The sequence below is a fragment of the Canis aureus genome, chromosome 1, assembly GCF_053574225.1.
Source record: "Canis aureus isolate CA01 chromosome 1, VMU_Caureus_v.1.0, whole genome shotgun sequence".
In the NCBI taxonomy this organism is placed as follows: domain Eukaryota; kingdom Metazoa; phylum Chordata; class Mammalia; order Carnivora; family Canidae; genus Canis; species Canis aureus.
In genome coordinates this window covers 48,151,212-48,168,824 of record NC_135611.1, presented here as the reverse complement: position 1 = coordinate 48,168,824, position 17,613 = coordinate 48,151,212, and the positions used below count along the sequence as shown (strand labels likewise).

Below are 17,613 nucleotides of genomic sequence, written 5' to 3'. Positions count from 1 at the left end.
CTTCTTGGTTCCTAATAATTGTTCACAGTTGCACTTAGTTTGGAGAAGAATAACAAGATACTATTCTAACAAGATACTATTCTAATATGTTTTTTTTAAGGATGAAATTTTTTTAATGGAAAAGTTTTTTCCCGGTCTTGAAAAATCTAACTCTCTAGATAATCCACTGTGATTGTGGCATGTTCTTATAGTCAAATGTTTTTAATTAGCTGTCAAGTTAAATTTGTTACAATTGTTCTAAATACATAGAATGTCCCTGGCCGCTTATTGTCTCATCTGCTGCAGAAGAATAGGAACCTCAATTCCTCCACTCAAAAGTATCACATACTGGAGAGATATCAGTGAGTACAGTTTAAACAGTATTTCTTAAAGAAACATTGATAGAATTATGGCCGAGTTTCCCACATGGCCCACAAAAACTTAATCCATGATAAATTTCAGAATTGTTTCTGTCTTTTTGTACTAATAGTGCACCCCAAATTTGTAGGCCCAGAGCCATGCATACCCCTGTTTTTGGGAATCTTGTCTTCTATATGTTTCCTGTCAGATTCAGGCTCATCCTTTTTTTTTCTTTTTTTTTTTAAGATTTTATTTATTTGAGAGAATAGAGAGAGTGTGTGCACAAGCAGGGGGAGCAGCAGGGAGAAGGAGAAGGAGAGGGGGAGGGAGCTCAACTTGCTCCCACTGAGCAGGGAGCCAGATGTGGGGCTTGATCCCAAGACCCCGGGATCAGGACCTGAGCTGAAGGCAGAAGGCCGACACTTACCAACTGAGCCACCCAGGTGCCCTGAGGCTCATCCTTTCAAACTCAAATATCATTACATTCTCATTCATTATTAAGCTTCTGTGAAACAAGGTGCCAGGCAACAAGGTGCCAGGCACGTGTATTAGGTTCTGGGAATTCACCAATGGGCAAAGAAGATGTTGTGCTTGTCCTGTGGGAGGTTAGGATCTAGTGCTGATCTACTATCTTTACTTGTAAATATTTGCCTTATTTATTCCTCACCTTAATTTGTAAAAGAGAAGACAATCATCTTTCATTCATTTGGCAAATTATTTATTCACTATCTACTATATGCCAGGTACTATTCTAGGCCCTGAGGATACAATATGGATTACGACAGAGTCCCTGTTTTCATGGAGTTTCTGTTTGTTCTTTAAGATCTTTTTTTTAGGATAGATCCTTTTCATATAGAAAATTCTGTGATTTTGTATTTTAAATATAAAAGAAGGGTTGGAACAAAGAAAGGAGCTTTTCTTCTCTCATTTGTAAAGAACAAAAATGTGAATTTAGGATAGGACAGAAGGCTGTGAGACTATATTCTGTTCCCAGGGCCCAGTGAAAAAGAAACCTAACAAGTAGAGAAGGAAACAAGATGCTCCCAGGGCCCACAGGGTTGGGCCAGGGATGCAGGGAAGTCTAGGAAGCCACGTTAGAAGGAAAAACATCCCAGAGAAGTTGCAGTCACGAAGCTCTGTTGCAACTTCTGATCTCATCCCTGCAGACCTCCCAGAACTGTCCCCTTCCCAGTTCTGGAACCATTACTATGGTCTTGGAGTTTGGGAGGAATGTTCATCTCCCTTGCCTGATATATAGAGAGGTTGATCGAGGAGAGTTCCTTATCCCTTTGTAGGGAGGATAAATGTGTTCTCAGTAGTCTAAGTCGAAACTCTGACAAAGGGCTACTTCTACACATCCAATAAGTTAAAGATTATATAGGTTTTGCAGGCAGGTAGCAGTATCTGACAATTACGGGGTAATGATTCCATAAAGGTTGTCTTCAGTGCGTGTAATAGAAATTTAACTGCAGTGGTTTAAATTAGTAAAATTTTCATTTTTTCTTATGTAACAGGATGTCAAGATAGAGACAGTTTAAAGTAGGAACCACAGTTTAGCAATTCTTCTGTCTTCTTGCTACGTTATCTTTATTGTCCTCATGGTCACAAGATAGTCACTAAATCTCTAGACTTTAAGAAGGGAGAAAGGCCAAAAGCCATCTTACGAAGTTTTGTCTTTTTATTTGGGGAGGGACTACTACTTACAGGCTTTCATATATATCTGATGGGCTACAACTGTGTTGCACAGCCAACCCTAACTGCAAGAGTCAGGAATTTGTGAATACTTTTAGATAGTAATTAGGTTGTGTTAATAAGGATTAAGGGCCTTACATATATTGAACAGCCAGCTAGCTGTGTCTTCCACTAGGAGGGTTTTTTTTTTTTTTTAATATTAAAAAAAAAGAGTTTTCTAAGTTCCAAACAAAAAAAATTATAAGTAAACTCATAGAATGTAACCAGTATTTTTAATGGGACTATATACATATGGCGCTTAACTACCAACTGTAACATAATTCCTTTGGAAGAGTCATTTTGTGTCCCTTCTTCACAAACAGTATCATCCTAGTAGTGATAGAATTCTTCCCATTCCCTTATTTAATTGGTTGTGAACTAGAAGGAGTCAGAAGACAAGTTAGCTTCATGACTGTTGCATTCAGTGGAAGCACTGTAGGCCTGTCAACATCAGCGTTGCAGTAGCACTACAGTCTCTATTGATTTGTTGGGGATGACAGAGTAAGAGATACAAGAAGGGTAGAAGAGTAGGAAGTGAGAATGAGTGTGAAATACAGAATATATTTTTGTACCCAGTGCTTATTGGTTCGTTTGTCTGTGTCTAAGGATAGGAAGCCTTGTGTTGATAGTAATTAATCATATTCATGGAAAAATATCAGTAACTTTTTATCTAATTATATAATACAGGTAGAGACACTGTTGCGTATTTCCTGTCACATTTTAAAATGAAAACTTATCGTACTGACCTTTTTTCTTTCTTTTTGAAGGAAATATAATAAAGTTTACTGGATCACTTATTTTAGGGTAAGTGTCAGCTATGAAATATTAATTGGCTTCTTTGTACTAATGGAAATCTCAATGGAAGTGATTTTACGAGCATGGGGTGGCAAATACGTATAAATTTTGGAATTAGACAAGTGAGTTAATCACTGGTTTTACCACTTCAGTGTTGTCTTGATTCAGTTACTTTACTGCCTGAGAAGTGTCTTATCTTGGATCCAAGGGTGCGATAGGGATTCTATCTACTGGGCACTGTTGGTCTGAGGATAGCACTTGACCTATACAGAGCAGGTGCTCACTAATTAGCTTTCACATACCCAAAATCACATCTTGTAGGTTCTAAAGTGGATCGGAAAGGTAAAAATTAACAGTAGCCAAAATTAGTTTTGAAAACCCTTTAAATCACCATAGAGCTCTCATGAAAGAAAATTGAGGCTGACCAAGAAAACCAGCAGATTGATGTTTTCCATCTCATGCTCTTCAGAAGTGCATGCTTAATGAATGGAGTGACCATCTTCCCTTATTTTTTAAAGCGGAGTGTATATGTTAATATGTGTCTAATACTATTCTACTGTGTTTGTTAATACTACTTTTTTTCACTATTACATGTATGAGATGATTATATATATATATACACACACACACACATACATATGTAACTCTTAGATGCTGAAATGATAAAGGAGATGCATTTGGCATTTTATACAGATGCATACACTTCTCCATGACACTAATGTAGACAAAACATAGATGACTTTTCCCTTTGAATCATTCCAGGCAAAAGATACAGTTTTTTTTTTTAAAGGATTTTTTTTTAAGACCTTTATTTATTTATTCATGAGAGACACAGAGAGAGAGAGAGAGAGAGAGAGGCAGAGAGACAGGCAGAGGGAGAAGCAGGCTCCAGGCAGGGAGCCCGACGTGGGACTCCATCCCAGGTCTCCAGGATCACGCCCTGGGCTGAAGGCGGCGCTAAACCGCCGAGCCACCCAGGCTGCCCTCCAGGCAAAAGATATAGTAATGTATTTTGTCTGTTTCATGATTATAGTCAGGAATGTAATGAAAGTTAATAACATAATTTCTAGTAAAGAATTTTGCCTTTCATGGAAAGCACAGTAAAAATATTGAATGCATTTGCTCTTTTTGGGTGCTCAGCTAGTTCTCCGAGAAAGGAGAGGATTCTTGAGAGCCTTCTATTGTGGTGCTGGCCAGTGTCTGCCTCTTCTGTCTTACGTGCTTTAACTTTAGAGTGTAAGTCAAAGGTCAGGAGAATGCTTAGTATAACTGATGTTACTAAGCCCTGAATCCAGACACTGCAGCTTTTGTGTCTGGATTTAGGGAATATGTAGGTCAGTCTGACAAGGAAAAAAACCTCTCACTTTGAGTGCATAACAAAGAATGTTGTATTTCACATCTAAAAATTAACTTTAGGCATAGCTTTTAGGAGATGGAAGTACCTATTGGCTAAACTTTGTAGAAAACAGTTTGGCAGTATCTAATAAAGTTGCATAGTATGTATACTGCCCAACAGTCTAATTCTCCTTCTAGCTGAGAATCCTAGAGGAACATACATGTGTACAGTGTAATTGTATAAAATGTGTAACAGGATTGTTTATGATGGATTTAAACTAGCAATTCCCTAAATGCCCATCTATGGTAAAAGGTAGGTTGTGGTATATCCATCAATCGCTGAGTCACATACCATATAGAAATATAAATGTGTGAACCACTGATACGTGTAACACTGTAAATGAATCTCACAAACAAGAGGCTGAGCAAAGAATATTTACATTGTGATTCCATTCTGATGAAGTCCAGAGACAGACAAAACTAAACTCTGTTGTTGCATGTATAGATGACAAACTAAAGAGAAACAAGGACATTATTGTAATAAAAGTCAAAGTAATAATTAGCTAAAGAGATGAGAGACTGGGTCAGGATCAGAAGGGACACCCTGTGGGCTTCTGGGGTACTGATCTATGTTTGTCTAGATATTCTAATTATTATTATTAATTAAAGGGAAAGTGTGTGCATACATTTATACATATGTATATAAATATGGTATATGCTATATGTACATTATGGTGTGTATATTATGTTTCCCAATAAGAAGAATGAAAAATTCCATGACAAAAAGCTTAATAAGAAAGACTGGCTCAATCATTAGGGTATATGCTGAGGAGATTTGTGTTTGTTATGGGGTGCACATTGATAGTGTATATAAAACTTCCATTCAAAAAACATTTCACTCAGTGTTTACTAAGCACTTATTTTTCCCATCCTTTTTTGGAAAATTCTGCCTTTTAACCTTTTTTCACCATTTGTAGCAAATGTTAATTTCAATCTATAGGTTTAAGACCTCACCTATTGTGCAGATTGAGCCATTCAGTTTATGTGATACTTGGTAATCTAAGGAGCTCCATAATCAATGTAATTCTGTTATTATGTCATGTAAAAAAAAAAAAAGTGGCTCTTGTGTTACTGTTAGATCATGTATTTATGATGATTTTTTTGTTTCTTTTTAAGTGGTTCTTTATTTCTTACATATGAAATTCTGGCCCTGAAGAAGTCTTTGACATTAGATACTCAAGTAGTAGAAAGAGAAAAAATGAAGTCCTATATATATCTGCAAACAGTTTCTTTAGATAAAAGAGAGAATTATGGTAAGTTTATGGTAAAGTCATCCTACTTCTGTGAAAAATGGAAGCTAATTATTAAATTTTAAAACGAGTATTTAAAACATGATATTAACAAGGTAGGTTCAGCTAATTTTAAGAGTCAACAAATCCTGTGAGAACCAAGTTCCTAAAGAATCATTGAAGACCAAACTTTGGACTTCCATATTTAATTCAGTTTTGCGACTCTCCTGTAACCTAGTGATATGAAGACTAGCTGACTATTTTAGTCTAAACTTAGAATTCCACACTTTAGTGGAGGTCAATTTAGAGGCTGGCCCTCAATTTGGCAAGTATAAAAACATGATTTTGTCACTTAGCTTAGACATATTTTTGCTTCAAGGGATTTATTCATGCCAACTAAAATCATGACATGGATTCATAAATCTGGATACCAACTTATTAACAGAGGGGAAAAAGTCTGTCATAGAGGCTGGAAAACCTGGTTTTACTAGTCGGAACATTCTTCTTCTCTGTGTTTAGGTCACAAGGAAACCTAATTAGTAACCAGACAGTTGCTTGATGAACATGAACTTTTAGAGCAGAGGCATATCTTTTCATCAAGGTATGGGTAGCATGGTGAGTCACTACCTTTGACTTACAGCTGCCTGGTCCTACGTTGTTGGCCAAAATAACCTTCCCCTGTTACTACATTATGTTATCTCAGTGGGACAGGTTCTACTCTTCCTTTTCTAAAAACAGCTGTGTATATCACCATCTGTCCTATTTATATTTACTGTCTTACCCGATGTGTTACAATTTCAATTACACAGATAATTTTTATAGTTTACAAGTTATCCATTTGGCAAAGCTTCATCTCCATAGTAGGGCATCTCCAAATTTCAGTTTGAGAAGGGCTATTGTTGAGGGACAATTTCCTGAATGTAGCTAATTGTATGTTGCATATGAGGATTTTGTTAGTTTAACTTAGTGTTTTTGTTTTTGTTTAGTTTTTTACTCTTTTCCTGACTTGGAGAGCAATCTTACTTTGGGATCTAGAGCTCTGTGTTCACATAGTGGTTTTAATTGTTTTGATAGTGACACTAAAAGAAAAAAATGCGATTTTATATTTTTTGAAAAAATTAGAGTTTCTACATTTTTTTTCTCTAAAGTAGTGGAGGATAGCATTAAGAGTATATACTTGGTTTTATCTAAATTTGTAATCATTTTAGGAATCACCTACCAGGCAAGAAAAGAGCTTCACAAAGCAGTAAGAAACCTATTGGCAACATCAGCCAAGATACTGCGGGGCCCATTTGCTGGTATGTGTCAAATATTTAACGTAGAATCTTTATCAATAATCTGAAAGTCATTTCATGATCAGCTTCAGATCTTTTTTTCCCATTTCTTATACTGCCATTTATTATAGCTATGGAAATTGAATGATATTCTCTTGGGCTATATTTAATTCTGGGGTGATTTTAATTTTGATATCTTGGACAATTTTAGTTTTCTTCCCTCACTTTATGGATGTATTGTTGCTAGATAGCTGTGAATAAATATTGAGACTAAGTATACCCTTTTCTCTTGATGAGTGCTTTAAGATTTTAAATTTGTTAGAAAATCACTCCCATGCTTTCTCATAATGAGAATATCGCATCAATAATGTAGATTTTATAATCAAACAAATCAACAAGGTAGAGCTAGCTATGAAAGAGCTTACTTGATCGCTTTAAAAAGTTGACATAAAAAAAAAAAGTTGACATCATGAAAAAGTAAGGTGAGAAAATTTTCAAGAATTAAAAGATACCAAAGAGACTTAATCAAATCCTGATTTTAAAGAACTACTCTGAAGGTATTTTTTGAACACTTGGAGAAATTTGAATATGAAGTTAGTCTTGATTTTTAGATGATATTAGGAGATTTTCATTAGTATTCTTGGGTGTTATAATGGCATTGTGAGTATATAGGAGAATGCAGGCTTATTCTTAGGAGAGGCAGATATGACTAAGAAATGTTATGTCTGCAACTTCCTTTCACGTGGTTTAGAAAAATACATGTACATACAGATTAAGTAAATATGGAAAAATAATAAAATTTATTAAATAGAATATAAACATATAAATGTATTATTCTTTTAATTTTTCCATATGTTCGATATTTTTCATAGTAAAAAATTTTTTAGGGAAAAAGCAACAACAAAAAAAGGACCATGTTGTGAAAGCAACATAGTACATAAAACAAAAGCATATAATAACATACATAAAAAATATAGCAATATGACAGAACCAAGAACAAACCTGTCAGTCATTATCAATACCTGGAAATGGATTTCAGTCTCTTATTGTAGAAACTGATAAATTACTATCTTAAATAAGTAGGAGGATAATATGTTGCTTCAACTATTCACACTGTTTACGATGTCTTGTTCTTTTTTCTTTTTGCAAAGACACCTTTAGTACAGTTGATGTAGAGGATCATGAATGCGCTGTGTGGTTGCTCCTGAGGAAGAGCCAGTCGGGTGATAGAGCAGCACGATTGCAGGCTGTGCAGGAAATGTCAGAGACCCATCACTGGCAAGGTAATGAGGCCCTCCAAGAATCTGCTGCACTGCCAGCTCGCTTCTGATTTCTGATGTAAAGGGAAGGAAAGGAGGTGTCATGGAAGGAAAATAATTCAGGAAGTCTTAATATTAGAATTTTAAAAAGAAACTCCAGTGATATAGAAAGTAGAAAACCTGCTGGCCTGGTAGCCACATGTGTTTGGTAAGAACAGGCTCAAAAGTGAGGAAGATATATTTGTGTAACTTGCTACCAGAATAGAGTTTACTTTAGATAAACTCTTGGTGCTGATAGTTATAGCCTAATATTGTATTTTCATTTTCTTTTGGTTCCTATTTAACAAAATATATTGTAATTGCTTGCTGTACTGTATAGTGAGACTTGTTTTTACTTTGACAATCTACTTGGATATAATACTAATAATTAGTATTTGTGTGTATATTGTTTTTAAAGGAAGATTTAAAATATTTAATTGTATTTAAAAATTGCAAGTTCTGCACTAAAAGTACATGAACAGGAATTTAGATCTACTCTGATTATAGTACAGGGACTAAAGTATACTTTATTACTAAGATGACTATCTTATAAAAAGGGGTGAATAAGAAATATTTTCAGAGAAAAGTATCAGAATAAGATCTGTCTCCATACAAGTTGACTGGTGGCTATAATTATAAAAACATACATGTATTATATAACCTTTAAGCTTGCTTACTGTGAGTGAAGATGAATAAAAATCCTTAAAAAAAATCTACCTTCTGAAAAAAAATTTTAAAAAACTACCTTCTGGGTGCTGGGTGGCTCAGTTAAGCGTCTGCTTTCAGCCCAGGTCGTGATCTCAGGGTCCTGGGATTGAGCCCCGCATCAGACTCTCTGCTCAGTGGAGAGTCTGCTTCTCCCTCTGCACTTTCCTCCTGTTCATGTACCTGCTCACTCACTCTCTCTCAAAACAAACAAACAAACAAACAAACAAACAAAAAAACTGCCTTCCAGGACTCCAGTTTGGAGTTACTATATGAGAAAAATCAGAGTTAGAGCCCAGGCATGTAGATTTGGGCAAAGTTCCCCATTTGATCTTTTTTTTTTTTTTTTTAAAGATTTTGTTTATTCATGAGAGACAGGCAGAGACACAGGCAGAGGGAGAAGCAGGAGAAGCAGGTAGCCTGACGTGGGACTCGATCCCAGGTCTCTAGGATCACTCCCTGGGCTGAAGGCAGTGCTGAACTGCTGAGCCACCTGGGCTGCCCTCTCATTTTATCTTAAAGAACTCACTCAGGTTATGAACTGACATTATTAAAAATGATGTCTGCTTCAGTGGTTGCAGTTTTGTTTTTGATACATAGCTTAGTCTATTTGGGCTGCTATAACACAATACCATAGACTGGGTGGCTTATAAACAATAGAGATTTATTTCTTATAGTTCTATAGGCTAGGAATCCAAGATCATAGTGCTAGCAGACTTGGTGTCTTGTGAGGACCTGTTTCCTGGCTCATAGATGACTGGCTTTTCATTGTGTCCTCATGTAGCAGAGGGGCCATGGGATCCTCTGAGTCTCTGGGCAGTAATACCAGTCATGGGGGCTCCCAAATGTTCCCACCTCCACATATCATGACATTGGGAATTAGGTTTCAACATATGAATCTGGTGGTGGGAGGGAGACACAGTCATTCAAAGCAATACATAAAGGCTGGAATGGTTAAATTGTGAAGGCTAAAATAAAGTACCAGCATCTGGAACCTTAGATTATTCATGGACATCATGGGATGCAAAGTACTACACTATACTAGGGACAGTAGATCTCAGTGCGACATTGGGTTTCTTGAGTAGTGATCAAAACAGTTTTTAAACACTAGAATTATTACAAAGAAAAGGAAAAGTTAAATTGGTTTTGACCTATCAATTTTTACATTTGAAGTTCAGTTCTCCAAAAAGGTTAATTGGAGCGAGATATGCCTACATATATGTTGAGGAGGATTGTAAATGCAGTTGTAATTGTGGAAAGAGACTTGGGAAATTTTGAATCACAAACTTGTGGTTTAAAAATTAAATTGTTCATTTAATTCTTGAGATATCTGTAAGCTAATCTGGGCGCTGACAACATACTTTTACAATAGATTACCAGTATAGGATAATTGCTCAAGCCTGTGATCTGAGAACTCTTATTGGTTTGGCACGAAGCAAAGAGAGTGATCTTCGCTTTTTTCTCCCACCACCTCCTTTGCCATCCTTAAAAGAAGTAAGTAAATAAAAATAATCCAGTGAGTGAAAAATAGATTAATATATCATCTTCACTTTGGGTGTAAAGTAAATTTAGTTCAAAAAGCAGTCTGTTGGTTACTTTTCACAATCTGGTAAACTACATGTTAACCTGAAATTGTAGTTTCTATGCAAAGATTTCTTGATTTATCAGGAGATGTTGTTTCTCTGGTGTTATTTTCCCCTTTGGGGCATAGGGAGTCTCTATACACCAGAGCGTAACTTCATAGCCAGTCAACATCGAAGAATTTCTCCCTTGTTCTAATATTTTTTTCCCTTGTTCTAATATTGATGTAGTTTTTCTCAACCTCAACACTACTGACATGTTGAGCCAGATAATTCTTTGTTGTTGAAGGTTGTTCTGTACATTATAGGGTGCTTAGCAGCATCTCTATTTCTGCTCACTGGATGCTAGTAGCATCCCTTCAGTCATAACAACCGAAACTGTCTCCAGATATTGCTGAGTGTTTTCTGGGATGCAGAAAGGCCTGAGAGAGCTATTACATGTAGATATTAATGTGTCACTCTGCATAGGTTTTTATTAACCACTACACGTAGATATTAAAGTATTACTCCACATAGATGTTAATTACTAACCACTAATAGGTATTAGAGTATGCTTCTTAGGCACCTTTCCTAGAAAATGAAAATCTGAAAAATTGCAATGAATTATTGAAAAATAGAAAAGTGAATATGCTAGGTATAAATTATTAGAGAAAATCAGAAATGAGTTCTGGATTTTAGAAGCAAGATTTATTTAGAAAGAGTGTAGTCATTTTGAATCAGTAGCTAAACTTTTAGTAGGGCTTTCAGAATGAGGTAGCAGACACAGAAGAATTGTAAATGCAGTTGTAATTGTGAAACAATTACAGAACTCAAAATTAAGTGATTCTCTATATACCTGGGTGGGCAACAGTTTTCAAGACCAAAAGTACTAATTTATCTCTGCCCTCCTGTTTTGTCTTGTTTTGTTTTAAAGGCTTTGGTTCTTTGGGTGGTTTTGTTGTAGTCATTTGTTGAGCTTAATTATGAATAATATCTTTTCCTTTTATTCCAGGATTCTTCCATTGAAGAAGAGCTCAGACAGTTGCTGGCTTCTTTACCTCAAACGGAGCTTGATGAGTGTATCCAGTATTTTACATCTTTGGCTCTGAGTGAAAGCAGTCAAAGTCTAGCTGCTCAGAAGGTTAGCTCATTTATTCTTTCAGTAAATATTTTGGAGTGCCTGCCCACCCTTTCTAGGATATTGTGCCAGGGCCTATCACTTAGAACCTTAGAATAGTCTTCCTTCTGAGAACAGAATAAACATGTTGACTCTTGGTTGTGTTCCAGGCATTGTTACGGACTATGTGGAGAGAGGTAAGTAAACAGAGTCATAGAGAGCCCTCACTCTGCTTAAGAAGTCACGTTAGGCACCATGGAGGTGACTCTGAAGTTACATCTTGAAGAATGAATAGATAGTAATTTACAAGGTTTTAAATATCACTATATGCTACTGATGCCTAAAGCAGTGTCTCTGATCTTACATTCTAACCCAAGCTCTAGATCTGAATATTCAGCCTCCGATGTGGTGTCTCTGCTTAGATCGGTAATCGTTGTCCCAGACTCAGCATGTTGAGCCCACCTCTCCCTCTGCTAAGTTCTTCTCCTTTAGTCTTTCCATCTGAGTAAATGGCACAGCATCTACCTACTTTCTTAAGCTAAAGGATAGGAATTCCTGTTCCTTCTGCATTCAGCCAATCCACAGTTCCTGCAAGCTGTCCCTTCAGATACAGCTTGAGTCTGTTTGCCTCACTATCTGCACTGTAACCACTTCCCCAGCTGTCGTCATCTCTTTCTCATGCTGTCCTGTTCTTTCATCTCGGCTCTGTTCTTGCTGTCACTTAAAAAATAATTTTAAAGTCTCTTTCAGAGTCTTCTATTTCAGTTTATTGATGTCTTAATTACTGTTTGTGGTGACATTGACTCTCAGATTGTGGGTTAACATGGGTGAAGTATTTTTACTGTGAGTTTGACTTTAGCCAAATGGATTGTTTTCTGTGGGAGTCCTGAGCACCTTGGATTGTAAATTGGTCCTTGCAGAGCAGTTTTTGTGTTTACTTCTGTTGGATACATCAGGAGTTTCACTCTTACTGGACTAGTTTGGTATTAATTCCCTAGTTTGGGATTTCTATGTCACATAGGGAGTATAAATTCAGATGTAAAGTTTGTGTAGTGGCAAATGGTGTGCAAACAAGGAGACTGAGCACAGATCAGAAGGGCACAGTTCAGCATGCTCAGCTTACGTGCCATCTTGTCAGAGCTCTCAAAGTGCTACTCAGGGTCTTTAACACCTTTGGAGTAAGACTCTCTTCACACATGAGAACCATCCTGATTGAGGAGTTTATGTTCTCTCCCCCTACATTCCCTTCTCACACTGCTTTAGCTGTAGGCTGATTCACTAGATGTAAATAACTGGCATACATAGCAGAAGGCTTCATCTACGTGAATCAGAGCACAGTATCCTGAATGCAGCATCCGAAATTTACTCCAACTCCAGCCTGCCCGAGGGCGGTTACTGAAATCCATTATTTTTGCAGTATCATCTCAGCAAGTTTTTTGTCTTCATAAAATATCTGTCTCTAAGAGAAATTAAAACAAATTACTGTCACTATTACTACAACAACCGTATAATCTACTCAGAGGAAAGTATTTTATCAGTAAAACAAATTATAGTAGCATATATTCTCTTGCCAATTTAATGATTTGTCTTTTTCTCATTTGAGCCAGGAGGGGACAAATTAACAACGTATCAGTAGAAAATGACTTCTCTACTATACTTTATATAATTTCCCCATTTGGTCCATGCCTTGAAATCTCTCCAGTGACTTGTCATCATAATTTTCTTTTTGATGCTCAGAATGCCACTGCCTGGCCCACTAGAGCTCTTTGTTTCAGCTGACCTTATTGTCACTTTTAATTCAGTCCCCAAGGTGGCTACAAAAAATACCTTGTTTTCTGATGGTAAGATGTCTCTGGCCCTTCTTGAATCTTCCCACCTTCCAACATGAATTGGTTGCTCCTCAAAGGTGACCTGGTACTTCTTAGTGGAGAATAGTATTAGAGTCCAGGACCAAGGCCTCAGGGGTATACTCTGTATTGTTCTACATGAAGATAGACCCCTAGCAACTGAAGTAACAGAGCAGAGCAATTGTGTTTCTTAAATGTTCTTAAAAATCATGATATTTCCAGTTAAACTAGTTTTCTTTTTTTAAAGTAACAGCTTTATTGAGCTACAATTCACATTTTATAAAATTTGCCATTTAAAAATGCATAATTTGGGCACCTGAGTGGCTCATTCGGTTAAGCATCTGCCTTTGGCTCAGGTCATGATCCTAGGGCCCTGGTATTGAGTCCCATATTGGGTTCCCTGTTTAGCAGGGAGTCTACTTCTCCCTCTACCCACCTCCTCACTCATACTCTCTCTTTCAAATAAATAAAATCTTAAAAAAATTAAAAAATAAATATGTATAATTTATTGGGTTTTTATATACTCAGAGACTTGTGCAACCATCACCATTAATTCCAGAACATTTTTGTCATCCCCAAAAGAAATTTGAACCCATTAGCAGTCGCTCTTTATTCCCCCTGCCCCAGTACTGGTGCCACTATTATATTCCCATTCTCTATGAATTAGCCTGTTCTGGATATTTCACATAAAGGGTACCATCTAATATGTTAGTAATATGTTACCTTTTGTGTCTGACTTTTGAAGGTTCATCCATGTTGTAGCATGTATTGGTACTTCTTTCCTTTTTATGGCCAGTAATATTCCAGTGTATGGATAGATGCCATTTTGTTTATCCATTCATCAGTTGATGGATATTTAGGTTGTTTCTACTTCTTGGCTATTATGAATAATACCGCTGTGAATATCTGAGTACAAGTTTTTGTGTGGGTATATGGTTTTAATTCTTTTGGATATGTACCTAGGAGTGGGTCATATGGTAACTCTGTGTTTAACTTTTTGAAGGGCTTCCAAAATATTTTCCACAGCAGCTGCACCATTTCACATTCCTACTAGCAACATATGAGGGTTTCAATTTCTCCACATACTTGCCAACACTTGTTACCCATCTTTTTTATTATGAGCCACCTCATTATGTGTGAAGTAACATCTTCATTCTGGTTTTGATTTGCATTTTTCCTAATGACTAATGATGTTGAACACTCTTCTGTGTGCTTATTAGTTATTTATTTACCCTCTTTGAGAAGTGTCTTCAAATCCTTTGCCCATTTTTTAATTGGGTTACTTGTCTTATTATTATTGTAAAAATTTTTATATATTTTGGATATAAATTCCTTATCAGATAGATTATTTGCAAATATTTCTCCTATTCTGCAAGTTTTTTCACTTTTTGGATAGTGTAGCACAAACATTTTTAATTGTGAAGTCCAGTGTATGCATTTTTTTCTTTTGTTGCTTGTCCTGCACAAACATTTTTAATTGTAGCACAAACATTTGTAGCACAAACATTTTTGTAGCACAAACATTTTTAATTGTGAAGTCCAGTGTATGCATTTTTTTCTTTTGTTGCTTGTCCTGCTGGTGTCCTGAAGACCATGCACCTGTCATTCTGAGTAATTTATCTATATCCTTCCCTTTTCACCTGGGAGCCAGAGAGTATAGCCTTACTTTCAGCAGGTCTTGTCCAACTTCTGATAGTTTCATCTTGGGACCAGATTGTTTATCAACAGAGCAGTGGGCACAGTGGGGTGGAAATGCCTCCCTGTTCTCTGCCATAGGCATCCCACTGACTTCTGTACCCCTGCTGTCACTCACTTACTTCTCTCCTTGTTCCAATGCCAGAGCTCCTGGCACCTGGCCTGATGTTTTTCTTTTTCAGTACAATCGATTTTCTTTTGCTTATTACTATTTAGTTGTCATCCCCCTAACTTTTATAGTGTTCTATCATCTACAGCATTTTTAAACATTTTGCTAAGTCAAGCGAAAGAAAGTGGTTTAATAGACTATGCTACCTCTTTTCTGCCGAGAAGTCATGGCCTCAGCAGCTTAAAGAATATCTTAGTCTGCATGGACCCTGGGGGTTGTGTGTGTGTGTGTGTACATGTATGTGTGTTCATAATTAACATATACTATGTGTGCATGTTTTAACATTTACTACCTTGGAGAGGCTGTGGGTTTCCTGCCACCTGAGATGTCCCACACATCTCAGTTGGCTTATTTTTATTTATTTTTTAAGATTTTATTTATTTGAGAGAGAGGGAAAGGGAGCAGGGGGAGGAGCAGAGGGAGAAGAAGCAGACTCCCCACTGAGCAGGAAGCTCAGCTCAGAACTCCATCCCAGGACCCTGAGATCATGCATGACCTGAGCCAAAGGCAGATGCTTAACTGACTGGACCACCCAGGTGCCCTCAGTTGGCTTATTCTCCTAAACATAGTGATGTCTGAAAAAGTAATTCATATGACCTTTTAATTGTATTGACTTGACATTATTCCAATTCAGTATATTTAGGTATCATAGATCATGGTGGAAATGATGAAACTGATTCTGACTCAAAACATCTCCATTCTACTGGGCAGACCACATACACACATAGATCTATCCTTTAAGCAGAAATTTCAGAAGGAAATTGTTTCTGGTACTTAAAAAAAAATGAATGCTTTGGCTTTAATGAAGTACTTTTGATTTTTCAGTTGGAAGATTCTTTTTTCACCATGACTTGACTCCCTGTCCTCTGAACACTTTTTTTTATTTTTTTATTTTTATTTTTTCAAGAGAATAGTAAATCGTTTATTGATTACACATGATAATGGACAATACACAAGCTTTAATCCCATCTATAATTTTATCTGATACCATAGTTCAATTTAGATATATTGCATAGGATGTACCAACAATCATAATAACCAAATAAACTCCAGGACTTTGCTTGGGTGACCCTTTTAATGGTGAACTCCAGGTCACAACACATTAACTGTCAGTTCAACCACACCAAGGTTTGTGGAGACAATGGCTTCTGTGCCCAAGCAGGTTGCAAATAAATTTCGAGTGGAACCTGGCATCACCCTGAAGGAATTCTAACTTCACACTGTTGGGGTAGTTTACCAAGATGGCTTCAGAGTAGACTAACTTTACACAGCACATTTAAAAAAAGACACATTTATTCAGCGTCATGATCAGACTATTACATTTAGCAATCAACAGCATGGGTGCAAAAAAAAATCTACATTAAAACCCTTTGTTGGAATGCTTTACACTTTCCACAGAACAGAAACTAAAATAACCTGTTATACAATTAGTCACAAATACAGTCCTCGAGTTTTTTGCCCATACACATGAGTATTGTCTAAAACATGTCTTCTTTGTAGCAGCTAGGCCCTGCCACCACTGTGCTTGGCTGAGTTCACAAATCTGTTGTAACCTGTAGCTTCCCTGTCACTTCTCTGGTGCTCCTCTCCTGCTAAGCTTTGTTTCCTGGCAGTAATTAAAACCTTCTGCCACTGCCATAGCTGCTGCTGCTGCTGGAACCGCCATAGTCACCTTGGTTTCATGGTTTGGCAAAGTATTGGCCTCCACCACCATAGGGGCCAGAGCTTCTGCCTCCAAAATTTCCTCCTTTCATGGGTCCAAAATTTGAGGATTGATTGTTGTAATTGCCAAAATCGTTATAGCTTCCGCCACCTCCAAAGTTGCTTCCGTCATTACCAAATCCGTTATAGCCATCCCCACTGCCACCGTATCCACCACCACCTCGACTGCCACCGAAGCCACCTCGACCACTGAAGTTCCCTCCACGACCAAAGTTGTCATTCCCACCAAAACCACCTCCACGACCACCACCAAAGTTTCCAGAACCACTTCGGCCTCTTTGGCTGGACAAAGCACTAGCCATCTCTTACTTCGATAGGGCTTTCCTTACTTCACAGTTGTGGCCATTCACAGTATGGTATTTTTGAATGACAATCTTGTCTACAGAGTCATGGTCGTCAAAGGTCACAAAAGCGAAACCTCTCTTTTTGCCACTGCCTCGGTCAGTCATGATCTCAATCACTTCAATTTTCCCATACTGTTCAAAATAATCTCTTAGATGAACACTTTTTTAAAAAAAAGATTTTATTTATTCATGAGAAACTGAGAGAGAGAGAGAGAGACAGGCAGAGGGAGAAGCAGGCTCCATGCAGGGAGCCTGACGTGGGACTCGATCCCGGAACTCCAGGACCATGCCCTGGGCCAAAGGCAGGTGCTAAACTGCTGAGCCACCCAGGGATCCCCTGAACACTTTTAAAAAAGTTTTTATTTAAATTCCAGTTAGTTACTATACAGTATAA

At 37.2% G+C, this 17,613-nt stretch overlaps 1 protein-coding gene across 11 annotated transcripts in view; it reads left to right on the top strand.

Moving 5' to 3' along the window:
* SERAC1 (serine active site containing 1) overlaps nucleotides 1–17,613 on the top strand; it is a 69,518-nt gene that overhangs the window by 18,576 nt on the left and 33,329 nt on the right. For all 11 annotated transcript variants that reach the window (XM_077898427.1, XM_077898397.1, XM_077898436.1 and 8 more), the window contains 7 exons: nucleotides 250–341; nucleotides 2,838–2,874; nucleotides 5,377–5,513; nucleotides 6,698–6,787; nucleotides 7,915–8,046; nucleotides 10,139–10,260; nucleotides 11,338–11,466. In XM_077898427.1, the coding sequence (XP_077754553.1) occupies nucleotides 251–341; nucleotides 2,838–2,874; nucleotides 5,377–5,513; nucleotides 6,698–6,787; nucleotides 7,915–8,046; nucleotides 10,139–10,260; nucleotides 11,338–11,466 (738 nt within the window). In that variant the 5' untranslated portion in view covers nucleotide 250. The remainder of the gene's footprint in view (nucleotides 1–249; nucleotides 342–2,837; nucleotides 2,875–5,376; nucleotides 5,514–6,697; nucleotides 6,788–7,914; nucleotides 8,047–10,138; nucleotides 10,261–11,337; nucleotides 11,467–17,613) is intronic.